Source organism: Loxodonta africana, chromosome 13 (genome assembly GCF_030014295.1).
Source record: "Loxodonta africana isolate mLoxAfr1 chromosome 13, mLoxAfr1.hap2, whole genome shotgun sequence".
Taxonomy (NCBI): domain Eukaryota; kingdom Metazoa; phylum Chordata; class Mammalia; order Proboscidea; family Elephantidae; genus Loxodonta; species Loxodonta africana.
In genome coordinates this window covers 47,774,509-47,788,285 of record NC_087354.1, presented here as the reverse complement: position 1 = coordinate 47,788,285, position 13,777 = coordinate 47,774,509, and the positions used below count along the sequence as shown (strand labels likewise).

Sequence of the window (13,777 nt, the reverse complement as noted above, 5' to 3'; positions counted from 1 at the left end):
AGGATAAATACGGTCTTCATTTTTACTCTCTTGCCCACAGAGAACAAGTACTTTTATTTCAGTCCCCCCGCCCCGCTCCATTTTTTCTTGTGGTTAAATTTAATATAGTTCTGTTTCCATCCCTTCTTCTCTTCCAGTCGTGTTTATTAAAGTATAATTTACAAGCAGTCAAAATCTCTTTTTTAGTGTATAGTTGGATGAGTTTGTCAAACTTAGGCAGTCATGAAGCATTGCCACAATCAAGATGGAGGTCATTTCTTTTACCCTCAGGAAGTTCTCTGTGGCCCTTTGCAGTCAGTCTCATCCCTTACCCCCAATCCCTGTAACCATTTATGTGATTTCTGTATCTGTAGTTTTACCTTTTCTAGAATGTCAGATAAATGGAATCCTACAGTATTGTGTTTTTACACAAATAGTGCGCATTTTATATTTTACCTATTGCCACTCAGTCCCCCCACACGCCCTCCGCAGGTGTTTTCCTAAAGGCACTATGGTAATTTTTTTATGTGTTGCTCTAAAAATATTAGCCTGGTATCCTTATGAAAATAATTTGGCGGGGACGTGCAGTTGGAAAAAAACATATAACACACGTGTTATTTGTGTAAAAATAAGTATATAGCCTTTTGTGTCTGACTTCTTTTACTTAGTATAATGCTTTTTGGGTTTATCCATGTAGTTTCATGTGTGAGTAATTTGTTCATTTTTATTGCTGAGTAGTATTCCATTTATTTGTACCATAATTTGTGTATCCGTTTATCAGTTGATGCATATTTGGATTGTTTCCAGTTTTGAGTTATTATGAATCAAGCTGCTATAAATAAACATAAACATTTGCATTTTGCATATGGGTATCGCATTTTTGTGGATATATGTTTGCATTTCTCTTGGGTAAATACCTAGGAGTGGGATTGCTGGGTCATATGGTAAGTTTCTAGAAAACAATCTGACAGTTTCTTATAAATTGGGTATGCCATTTTTTCATTCCCACCAAGAATGTATGAGATTTCCAGTTGCTCTCCGTTATCAGCAGCACTTAGCATTGTCAGGCGGTTTTGATTTTAGCCATTCTGGTTCGTGCGTTTTTGGGTTCGCGTGTAGTGGAATCTAATGGTAGTTTTAGTTTGCATTTTCCTAATAAATTAAATAGGAAAACTGCAAATTAAATGACTAAATATGTTAACCATCTTTTCATGTGCTTATTTGCCATCCTTATAGCTTCTTTGGTGAAGTGTCTGTTCAAATCTTTTGGCCATTTTTAAAATTGGGTTGTTTATCTTATATCAAGTTATGAGAATTCTTTATATATTCTGGATACAGATTCTTTAACAGATGTGTTTTTGCAAATGTTTTTTCCCAGTGTGTGGCCTGCTTCTTCATTTTCTTATCAGGGTCTCAACTTATATTTTAATTTTGATGAAGCCTACTTTATCAGTTTTTTTTCCTTTAAATAAAATAAGTTTATGCTTTTTGCATATTAAGAAATCTCGGCCCAACCTGAGGTCACAAACATTTTCTTCTAGAAGTTTTATTGTTCTAGCTCTTACATTTAGGTCTGCCATCCATTTTGAGTTAATTTTTGTACATGGTGCAAGGTAAGGTTAGAGGTTCTTTACCCCCCACCTCCACACACACACATATCCAGTTGTTCCACAGCATTTGTTGCAAAATCTATCTTTTCCACTATTTAATTACCTTGGCACCTTTTGCCAAACACCAGCAGACCATAGATGTCTGAGTCTATTCCTGGACCATTGATCGATATATGTCTATCCTTATGCAAATATCACAGTCTTGATTACTTTAGCTTGTAATGGTAAGTCTTGAAATCAAGTAATGTGAGTCCACAAACGTTATTTTTCTTTTTCAAATAAAAAACCAAACCCACTGCCGTTGAGTCGATTACCGACTCATAGCGACCCAATAGGACAGAGTAGAACTGCCCCTATAGAGTTTCCAGGGAGCACCTGGTGGATTCCAATGGCTGACCTTTTGGTTAGCAGCCGTAGCTCTTAACAACTACGCAACCAGAGTTTCCTTTCAAATAAAGGTAACTACAAAAAACCTGTAGCTAATATCATTGTTAAGGGTAAAAGACTAATGCTTCACCCTAAGATTGGGAACAAGGCAAGGATATCTGCTCTCACTGTTTCTATTCAGCATTTACCACAATAAGACCAAAAAAAAAAAAAAATTCATACAGTTAGAAATGAATAAATAATACTGTCTTTATTTGCAGATGGCATTATTGGGAAAAATCCCAAAGAATGTATGAAAATGCTACTAAAACTAAGACATGAGTTTAGCAAGGTTGCAGAATACATGGTCAGTATACAAATACCAATTATATTTATACTAGCAATGAACAATTGGAAATTAAAATTCAAAAAACAAGATAATTTTACAGTAACACCCCACAACGTGAAATACTTAGGGATGCATCTCACAAAATATGTGCAGGATTTGTATGCTGAAAACTATAAAGCATTGCTGAGTGAAATTAAAAGAGGACCCTAAATAGGTGGAGAGAGATGCCATGTTAATGGATCTAAAAAAACCAAACCAAACCCAGTGCCGTTGAGTTGATTCCGACTGATAGCGACCCTATAGGACAGAGTAGAACTGCCCCATAGAGTTTCCAAGGAGACCCTGGCGGATTCGAACTGCCAGTCCTTTGGTTAGCAGCCGTAGCACTTAACCTCTACGCCACCAGGGTTTCCGTTAATGGATTAAAAAAACTAGTCTCAAAATTGCTAAAATGTCAGTTCTCTCCAAATTGCTCTCTAGATTAAATACAATCCTAGTCTAGGTCCCGGCAGGTTTTTTAAAATAGAAACTGATAAGCTGATTCTAAAATAATTCCAGAAAATTCTTCCCACTCTGAAGAGGAAATAAACACACAAATCACATTTATTTTTCAGTGACGGTAGCTAATATTTATAGAATATTTTACACAAGTTTAAACTAAACCTACGAGGTATTATTATTATTATTGCCATTTACCAGATGATGAAACTGAGGCACAGAGAAGTTAAGTAACTTGACTAAGGCACATAACTAATAAGAGACTGAATGGAGAGTCAAACTTAGGCTAGGTCTAGACCTGGAGCCTATGCTCTGAACCACTGGTTTATGTTGCCTCTCCTATTTCAGTTTCTTTTTTAAGTACTATACAGTGAACTTTGTTTTGCATGAGGTTGATATTATGATGTATGTTATTGCTTCATTTAAGTGAAACTTGACATAGACAAAGCCCAAATTCAATTACTGTTCCCATTGCTATGTGTGTGGAAGGGTGCTGGTGGGGCGGTTGGTGAAGGCATGCAGAGTGGCTAGTAATCACATTAGAATTCTCTTTTCATGCTTATTTTCTATGGCAATTATGTGTTGCCTTTAATACAATATATCATTCTTTAAAAGTATCTTTACAAGAAAGGGTTGATTAAGATTAGGTCTGTAATGGCACAAAGGTGTACTTTTCATAACTTACACGTGGTGTTAATTAATAGAAGTGATGCAATCACTGTATTTTTCAAACTAAAAACCAGGAGTTTTATGCATTTTCAGATGTGAGAGGCAATCTGTGAAATATATAGATTTTGACAGTTTGGAATTTCCGGGCCATTAAATGATTTGTGGGCTGGGAGTTCGGGCATCAGAATCACACCTGAAGCTTCGTAAAAACTACCCACTGGCATCCCTCTTTCCCATTCTGATTCAGTGGGCACAGTTCCAAAGCTCTCTGGGGTAACTCTGATGGGCACTTTGGTTGAGAACCACTGATTTATGAAAACAGTTGGCTAGGAGATTCAAGATTTGGACCATCTCAAAAATTTCAGCACTGTGGTCCCCATATTTATTAAAGGCACAATTCTTAATTTTCATGAATGGTTATCAGCACAGCAGACATGTAACTGAAATCATTCTTACTTATTGGTGCTTTTCCCGCTTTGAATTTTCTGTTTTCTACTATATGTTACCTATCTGATCACATTTAGTTGTGCCTCTGAAATTCCATGATTCGTTATGTACACAACCACTTCACCTAGGGCTCCTTATACAATATGGACTTTAAAGTAACTGTGGAGTACTTTCTAAAATTATTGGACTATTACATTTAGACATTTCCAGTCTTATAGTGTCTTGTTGATTAAGGTTTTCAGTTTCCAAATGAGAAGCATAAATGGCCTCATCATATTAGACTGAAAGAGTAATGGAATAGTCATTAAAAGAAAATTACTAATGCCTCTTCTCTTAGGAACCATAAGAAGTTGGAACTGAAAAGACAGATTATCTAGTGTGTATTTTTATTTTACTGTAAGTGAAATTACGCTCAGAGAGGTGGATTGACTTGCTCAAGATAGCACTGGGTATAGATTAATAACTGCAGAACTCAAATAACTGTTCTTGTTGTTAGGTGCCATTGAGTTGGTTCCAACTCATGATGAAACACTGCCTGGTCCTGCACTGTCCTCACAATCGTTGTTATGCTTGAACCCATGTTGCAGCCACTGTGCCAGTTCATCTCATTGAGGGTCCTCCTCTTTTTCGCCAACCCTCTACTTTACCAAGCATGATGTCCTTCTCCAGGGACTTTTCCCTCCTGATAACATGTCCAAAGTAAGTGAGACGAAGTCTCTCCATCCTTGCTTCTAAGGACCATTCTGATTCTACTTCTTCCAAGACAGATTTGTTCCTTCTTTTGGCAGTCCATGGCATATTCAGTATTTTTTGCCAACACCATAATTCAGAAGGTGTCAATTCTTCTTTGGTCTTCCTTATTCTTTGTCCAGCTTTTGCACGCACATGAGGCAATTGAAAACACCATGGCTTGGGTCTGGAGCACCTTAGTCCTCAAAGTGATGTCTTTGCTTCGTAATACTTTAAAGAGGTCTTTTTCAGCAGATTTGACCAGTGCAATACATTGTTTGATTTCTTAACTGCTGCTTCTATAGGTATTGATTATGGATCCAAGTAAAATGAAATCCTTGACAACTTCAGTAGTTTCTCCCTTCATCACGATGTTGCTTATTGATCCACTTGTGAGGAGGCTGTGGTCTTTGGTCTTCATCAGTAAGTGCTTCAAGTCCTCTTCACTTTCAGCAAGCAAGGTTGTGTCATCTGCATATTGCAGTTTGTTAATAAGTCCTCCTCCAATCCTGATGTCACGTTCTTCTTCAAGTAGTCCAGCTTCTCAGATTATTTGCTCAGTGTACAGATTGAATAAGTATGGGGAAAGGATACAACCCTGATGCACACCTTTTCTTATTTTAAGCAATGCTGCATCCCCTTGTTCTGTTCAAATGACTGCCTTTTGGTCTATGTGCAGGTTCCTCATGAGCAAAATTAAGTATTCTGGAATTCCTCTTCTTCGGAATGTTCTCCATAATTTGTTATGATCCACACAGTCAAATGCCTTTGCATAATCAATAAAACACAGGTAAACACCTCTGATATTCCCTGCTTTCAGCCAAGATCCATCTGACATCGGCAATGGTATGCTTTATTCTACATCCTCTTCTGAATCCAGCTTGAATTTCTGGCAGTTCCCTATCGACGTACTGCTGCAACTGCTTTTGACTGATCTTCAGGAAAATTTTGCTTGTGTGTGATGTTAATGATACTGTTCAATAACTCCCGCATTCTGTTGGATCACCTTTCTTTGGAATGGACACAAATATGGATCTCTTCCAGGTGATTGCCAGGTAGCTGTCTTACAAATTTCTTGGCATAGACCTGTGAGCACTTCCGGCACTGTATCCATTTGTTGAAACATCTCAATTGGTATTCATCCCCTCAGTTCCTGGAGCCTTGTTTTATGCCAGTGCCTTCAGTGCAGCTTAGACTTCTTCCTTCAGTACCATTGGTCCTTTATCATATGTTACCTTCTGATTCTTTTTGGTACAATGACTCTTTGTATTCCTTCCATCTCCTTTTGATGCTTCCTGCATCGTTCAATATTTTTCCCTTAGAATCCTTCAGTATTGCAACTCGAGGCTTAAATTTTTTCTTCAGTTCTTTCAGCTTGAGAAATGCCAAGTGTGTTTTTCTCTTTTGCTTTTTTGACTCCAGGTCTTTGCACGTGTCATTGTAATACTTTATCTCTTCGAGCCGCCCTTTGAAATCTTCTGTTCATTTCTTTTACTTCAGCATTACTTTCATTTGCTTTAGCTACTCTGCGTTCAAGGGCAAGTTGCAGTCTCTTTTGACATCCATTTTGGTCTTTTCTTTCTTTCCTTTTTAATAACCTCTTGCTTTCTTCACAAATGATGTCCTTGATGTCATTCCACAACTCATTTGGTCTTTGGTCGTTAGTGTTCAGGGCATCAAATCTGTACTTGTGATGGTCTCTACATTTAGGTGGGATATACTCAAGGTTGTACTTTGGCTTTCATGGACTTGTTTTAATTTTCTTCAGCTTCAACTTGAACGAGTAATTTGATGGTATGTCCTGCAGTCGGCCGCTGGTCTTGTTCTGACTGATGATATTGGGCTTTTCCATTATCTCTTTCCACAGATGTAGTTGATGTGATTCCTCTGTGTTCCATCTGGTGAGGTCCATGTGTATAGTCACCGTTTATGTTGTTGAAAAAAGGTATTTGCAATGAAGAAGTTGTTGGTCTTGCAAAATTCTATCATACGATCTCTGGCATCATTCCTGTCTCCTAGGCCATATTTTCCAACTATAGATCCTTCTTTGTTTCCAACTTTTACATTCCGATCACCAGTAATTACCCATGCATCTTGATTGTATGTTTGATCAATTTCAAACTGCAGAAGTTGGTAAAATCTTCAATTTCTTCATCTTTGGCCTTAGTGGTTGATGAATAAATTTGAATAATAGTCTTATTAACTGGTCTTCCCTTGTAGGTGTATGAATATTATCACTGACAGTGTTGTACTTCAGGATAGATCATGAAATGTTCTTTTTGATGATGAATGTGACGCCATTCCTCTTCAGTTTGTCAGGCCTAATAGATCATATGATTTTCCAATTCGGGATGGCCAATATGGTCCATTTCAGCTCAGTAATCCCTAGGATATCAATGTTTATGGGTTCCATTTCGTTTTTGACGACTTCCAGTTTTCCTAGATTCATACTTCATACATTCCACATTCCAATTATTAATGGATGTTTGTAGCTATTTCTTCTCATTTTGAGTCATGCAACATCAAGCAAATAGTTATATGGGGAAAAAAAGCAATTTAGCTTTTTTTCTTTTTATAATTTGAAATTAGAATTAATATGTTTTATAATAAATATTTTGTTTATTACCTGAGCTTTCAAAAATTTATAAATGTAAGCTGGAAGCAACCAAGATGTCCATCAACAGATGAATGGTTAAATAAATTACAGTATATTCACGCAATGGAATACTACGCATCGATAAAGAACAGTGAGGAATCTGTGCAACATTTTATAACATGGAGGAACCTGGAAGGCATTATGCAGAGTGAAATTAGTCAGATGCAAAAGGACAAATATGGTATAAGACCACTATTATAAGATCTTGAGAAATGGTATAAACTGAGAGGAACACATTCTTTTGTGATTACTAGAGGGGTGAGGGAGGGAAGGTGGGAGAGGGTTGTTTACTGATTAGTTAGTAGATAAGAACTGCTTTAGGTGAAGGGAAGGACAATACTCAATACAGGGAAGGTCAGCTCAACTGGACTGGACCAAAAGCAAAGAAGTTTCCTGGATACACTGAATGCTTCGAAGGTCAGCGGAGCAAGGGCGGCGGGGGTTTGGGGACTATGGCTTAAGAGGACTTCTGAGTCAATTGGCAAAATAAATTCTATTATGAAAACATTCTGCATCCCACTTTGAAGTGTGGCGTCTAGGGTCTTAAATGCTAACGAGCGGCCATCTAAGATGCATCAATTGGTCTCAACCCACCTGGATCAAAGGAGAATGAAGAACACCAAGGTCACATGATAACTATGAGCCCAAGAGACAGAAAGGGCCACATGAACTAGAGACTTACATCATCCTGAGACCAGAAGAACTAGATGGTGCCAGGCCACAACCGATGACTGCCCTGACAGGGAGCACAACAGAGAACCCCTGAGGGAGCAGGAGATCAGTGGGATGCAGACCCCAAATTCTCATAAAAAGACCAGACTTAATGGTCTGCCTGAGACTAGAGGAATCCCGGCGGTCATGGTCCCCAAACCTTCTGTTGGCCCAGGACAGGAACCATTCCCAAAGACAACTCATCAGACATGGAGGGGACTGGACAACGGGTTGGAGAGAGATGCTGATAAAGAGTGAGCTACTTGTATCAGGTGGACCCTTGAGACTGTGTTGGCATCTCCTGTCTGGAGGGGAGATGGGAGGGTAGAGAGGGTTAGAAACTGGCAAAACAGTCACGAAAGGAGAAACTGGAAGGAGGGAGTGGGCTGACTCATTAGGGGGAGAGTAAATGGAAGTATGTATAAGCTTATATGTGACAGACTGACTTGATTTGTAAACTTTCACTTAAAGCACAATAAAAATTATTTTTAAAAAAAAATTGCAAAGCAAAAAAAAATTTATGTGATTTAGTTACTACCTATTAATTTCATTTAAAATAGAAGAGCCAAAATAATATTAGTCACAGTTTAAAAGAATGTTTTTATCTAGTATCTTAGAATGAAGAAAAAAAAAGGCGAGGGGGTGGCCTGCCATTGGTTGAATATGTCAGCCTGCTCTAGAAATTTCCTTTCTGTTACTGCAATGTGGTTTTTTCTTCCGTGGGTGAGAAATAGGAAACTCACAGGAAATGTAGTCAGCCCGTAGATAAACAATTGTTTTTCTTCCTTTGCTTGTTGTAGAATTTATAGACCATATAATTGTTTTTATTTGTCTGTTCTGTTGATTGGAAAATAATTGAGCGAGTTGTTTTTTGGTTTTTTTTTTTTATGATTTCTCATTTAAGTTCCTCCTTTTTTAATGTTACATCACTGATGTATCTTTAATAATCTCGTTCTATTTGTTTGTTTTATCTTCAATGATGGTCAGTTAAAGAGAAGTTGACTGCGGATCCAGACAGTGAAATAGCTACAACCAGCCTGAGGGTTTCTCTGCTCTGTCCAGTAAGTGTTAAATAATACTTATTTTCCAGAAAGTTTAACATGAATTTCTTCTTATTATTAGGTTTTTTCCAGTATTTGAGAAAATCTGTTCTCTTTGAAAATCTGCTCACCTTTCTTACAGCTTGTGAAAGTGGAAAGACGGTATCATCTAGGCATAGGGTTTAGAATCCATTCAAGTCTATGAAGATTCTCTACTCTTAGTAAGACATATCTAATATTGCCTGTGATTAATGACTATTCTGCTCAAGTATAAAATCTCAAAATATGGAATGTTTATTATCTCTGTGTGTGCTCATAAAAATTTGATCTTTAAAAAAATATCCTTTAGAATAAAAATCTGGCCATGATTACCCATACTTTCAATCTGACCATTTTGCTCACATTGTCTACATTATAAGAATCTACTAATTAAAAACTATTCTATTCAGCCTGAATAATTGAATTCGTTTTGCGTATAAAAATAGCCTGGACATATTTTTAAATCAGAAAATGAGGTCAAAATCAAGCACATTTATGAAGTAAATATAAGGCTTCAAGACTTATAAAATTATTGAACTTACAGTGAAAAAGCCTCAAAAAAATGTTTTCTTGAGGTTCATTTCTTAACTAGTTTGATGTTAGATCCACCAGTAGTAGAAATGATAGTTAAATATGGCTTTCATTCAAAAATATGTGAAAAGTAAATAGTACATTACTTTGACATTTTGATTACCTTTTGTTCTCTAATTAATCATGTCTGAATTGGGGGAAATACGGAGAATGAGAGTGCACATCTGTTTCTTGATTGACTGGATTGTGCAGGTCTGATATTGAAGACTTTCAATACTGAAATCCTATGTATCTGAGAGGAAGAATTTAAACAAAAATTAAATCAAAGTGTTATTTATCCTAAATCCTAGCCTTCTGTAGTTTATAAAACTTTAAACAAAATAAAGAAGTCATGAGCTCTTGAATTTGTTTCTAATACTATAGTTTACATAGCTTTTTAAAAACAAATATACCCTCCCCCCCTTTTTTTTTTTGATAATTACTAAGATAATTCCTGCTTATTATAAAACTTTTAAAAGTTACAGAAAAAAATAAGTTAATAGAAACCACCAAATCCTCTCATATTCTTTTATTCTTCCTATATGTTTTCTCTTTATAGCCCTTCTTTTTCTTAGGGAAAATATTTTAGTGCCAGGCCTTTTATAATTAAAAATTATTTAATTGAGTAACCAGATAAATGTTAAATGACATTCTGTGTTGTGAAGGGAGCTGGTACTTTTTAACATTTAGAAAGTGATTTATAGATCAGGAAGTGGAAGGTGGGAGGACTATGATCTAAAAAAAAAAAGATATATACTTTTTTTTTTTTTTTTTAATCCCACCATTTTTCCCCAAAATCCTGATTTATCTCCCCCCAAACACATAACGCACACACACACGGTTCCTTGACACACTCTATTCCGTTATAAAACAGCAGTTTAGAGAATACGATAAATTTAGAAAAGTATGTAAGCTTTTGTTTTCAATTTAAATCAGTGGAAGAAAGCCTGTTTTTCTGTGGTCTCGTTTTAAAAGTGTTTAGAGTTGTGCTAGTATATATAATGTTTATAGTATTTAACATTCATAAAAAGCTGTTATTCTTATAAATAAACAGTCCAGTATAAATGTTGGAAATTTTTATTTGTGGGTCTTATCTTAAATTTTAAAGTCCAGATGCTTTTCCCTCTAGCAGTAGAAAATGTTGATCTTTGCACCGCCGAATTTAGTGGGTCAGCTCTTAATTTGTCTTCCTGTGTCCCCTTGCTCCTCCTGTTGCAGTCCAAACAGTTTTAGCAGTTTATTTTAAAATTGACCTCTGCTTTCAAAATTCAGATTATACAAAAAAAATTTATAATAATTTGATGAGTTTTTCTTTGGCTAAAGGGACAGTCCCTTTTCAGTTCTCTGGAACAGTAGGGCCTTGCATTTTAGGTATGTTTTTACTCAAAAGTAAAATTTAGTAATGAAACTCATCTATATATCAAATTTATAGAATAATTAAAAATATTTGTTCCCTTCAAAATATATAAATAAGATGTCACACTGTGCACTTGTCTTTTTTATGATGCACAAATCTCAAAATAAATGAGTTTCTGTTGTTTGTGTGCCATTAACTAAATTAGCTAAAGGCAACAAAAATAATTAAAAATATTTTTGCTCTTAGGTGGGAGTTTTTTGGTTCCCATTTATTAGAAGTAGAGCCGGAAAGAATCTTTGAGAGACTGCTCATTGAGATTCTCACAGGCCTGTACACACAGATACAAATGACTTAGAGTTGATAAAGTGGGGGGCGAGGGAACACTTTGGATATTTATGAAGTATTTGTTAGTGTTATGAAAAGGCTGTGAAATGATTCTTAGTATCACACTTGTTTCATTTTACAAGGTAAAAAATACATACTTTATTGACTTTTTTAGGGTCCTTTTGATATAAACTGGTAGAAACTTATCTCTAGGGCGTTTACTCTTGTCTTGCAACATCATCAGTTAATATAGCTCCAGTGTACTGTAGTGGTAGGTTAGTAGCCTTAGAGAACCCGTTTGGGAGTTGTTTTCCCAGTGTTTATTTGGAAATGACGCAGATATCCAGAGCATCCTGTAAAGGGGGAGGTGGGATTTGCAATTACAAGATGAAGGTGTTCAGAAGTCAGCTTTTCCTCTGATACTGGGTTGGAGAAGATCAGTATCCATTTGTCAGATAAGTATTTAGAATTTAGCTATTTTTTAAAAATCTGGAATATGAGGGTTATCACATCATAGTTAATTTGTGGCTCTTTGAAAGGAGGCATTTGTGTGACAGCTAATAAACAGGGCATTTGACAGTGAACTTTGGCCTCATCGTATCCGTTTGTAAATGTCCTTTCTGTGCCATTCATGCATGTTTCAGTATTCCTTAAAAACTCCATAGGTCACCTTGTCGGCGTGGCTGATCAAAAGGGCTTGAGCATTGCTCTCTTGCCAAAAAGATATGAAGTGACACCTGTGAATTATGGGGATAAAAGTATGTGAGATGAAGGGATTTGGGGCATAACTGCTTTTCAGAGTGTAAATTCTGCAGGCTACGGCTTGGATTCTGAGACGATCTTTATTTCTTCTTATCCCCTGTCCTCATAAACCGTTAGAATAACCCACTAGTTCTGCAGGGCATGAACCTTTTGTGCTATTACCAGATCTGTCTAGAAGTCTTAGCCCGGGTTTTCTCTACTTATTATTAGGGCAATAGCAAAAATACTACTCAGTAGGAATGTGCACTTCACAGGTAACTTAAGGTCTAACTTAAGATATAAAAATTTTGCACCACCAACCAGATTGTTACTTGCAAAATATTTCTGAACTAACACAGCATGTCCTGAGGATTTTCTGTCACACTAGTGATGGGCGGGTGTCATCAGGAACTTACGGAAATTATAAAAATTAAACAGAGATGTGTGAGGGAATGAGAGGCTGCCTGACACTGTGTGATCCTAGAATAGAAGAATGAGCAGAGATTTGGGTGAGTCTCCTACACGCTTACAAAGTGATTTAAAGCAAATATGTTTCTTCAATTAACAATGGGTGACCACAACACGTGTCGGACACTGTACAACAAACATATATATAATTTAATCCCCACCACTCTATGATGTAGATGCTAGTTTTACCCCCATTTCGCGAAACTGAGTCTCAGAGTGACTTACATTCAGGAGTTAAACAGTTAGTAAGTAGCGGAGCCTGGATTTAAACCTAGGTAGTCTTAAGGCCAGAATTAAAATGTGGTTACCTAGTAAAGTGCTGTATACGACCTGCACACCCTCTGTTAATGGTGCTTTCTAGATCGTTCAGCGTGCATAACCGAAGTCTCATTGGTACACTAGACTGTCTTCTTGCTGTAGAGCAGGTACTTTTCTAAGTGCTGGGGGAAGGAGATGAGTGCGATATGTTTCTAGCGTACACACTCATAAGTAAATAGTGTAGGAAATGCTGGCCTGTGAGAAAGGAGCTATTCCTTCTGTCTGGGAGGCCCCTCCTGTCCATACTCCTGATACTGTAAACTGGCATCAGTCCCTTCTCATAAGTGTTTATACCACTTTGTTTACTTTAGAGATAGAAAAAAGGGCCCAGAAAAGTTAAGTGCCTTTCCTAGAGGCACAGTAAATCCTTGGTACCAGAACAATAATTTAAGGCTCTAAATGACAGTTAATTCACTTAGTAGAGTAGGAAATAGCACATTTCCCTGAAATTCTTCTAGGGCAAGAATTTTTTCCTCTTTTTGTCCTCATTTAACTCACATCCTTTTTGAGCCTTTATGTTTTTCAAGCTGGCAAATATGTGGAAAATCTTTTCCTGATAGTTAGCAAATAATGTGGTTATTGAAAGCAAATAACTTGTATTCAATACAACCAGTGTGGCCTGTGAGGTCCCCACAGTGGTCACCTTGCTGTCTTTTATGAGGTGTCCTCCAGGGCAAAGGGTTGTGGTATGGCAGCTCCCTGTGCAGGCCTCTTGGCAGCTTATGTACCTTCGTGGACCGAAGCTAGCAGCGCAGGGACCCGAAGAGGGCGTGTGCATCACTCGTAGGATAGACTCAGAGGAGCCCTGGTGGTGCAATGGCTGCTAACCAAAAGGTCAGCAGTTCGAGCCCACCAGCTGCTCTGTAAGAGAAGAGACCTGGCAATCTGTTTCTGTAAAGATTTTAA

At 37.1% G+C, this 13,777-nt stretch overlaps 1 protein-coding gene across 2 annotated transcripts in view; it reads left to right on the top strand.

Annotated features, from left to right (window-relative positions):
- PIAS1 (protein inhibitor of activated STAT 1) overlaps positions 1 to 13,777 on the top strand; it is a 138,101-nt gene that overhangs the window by 105,874 nt on the left and 18,450 nt on the right. For both annotated transcript variants that reach the window (XM_003418380.4, XM_064267339.1), the window contains exon 8: positions 9,002 to 9,075. In XM_003418380.4, coding sequence (XP_003418428.2) covers positions 9,002 to 9,075 — 74 coding nt within the window. The remainder of the gene's footprint in view (positions 1 to 9,001; positions 9,076 to 13,777) is intronic.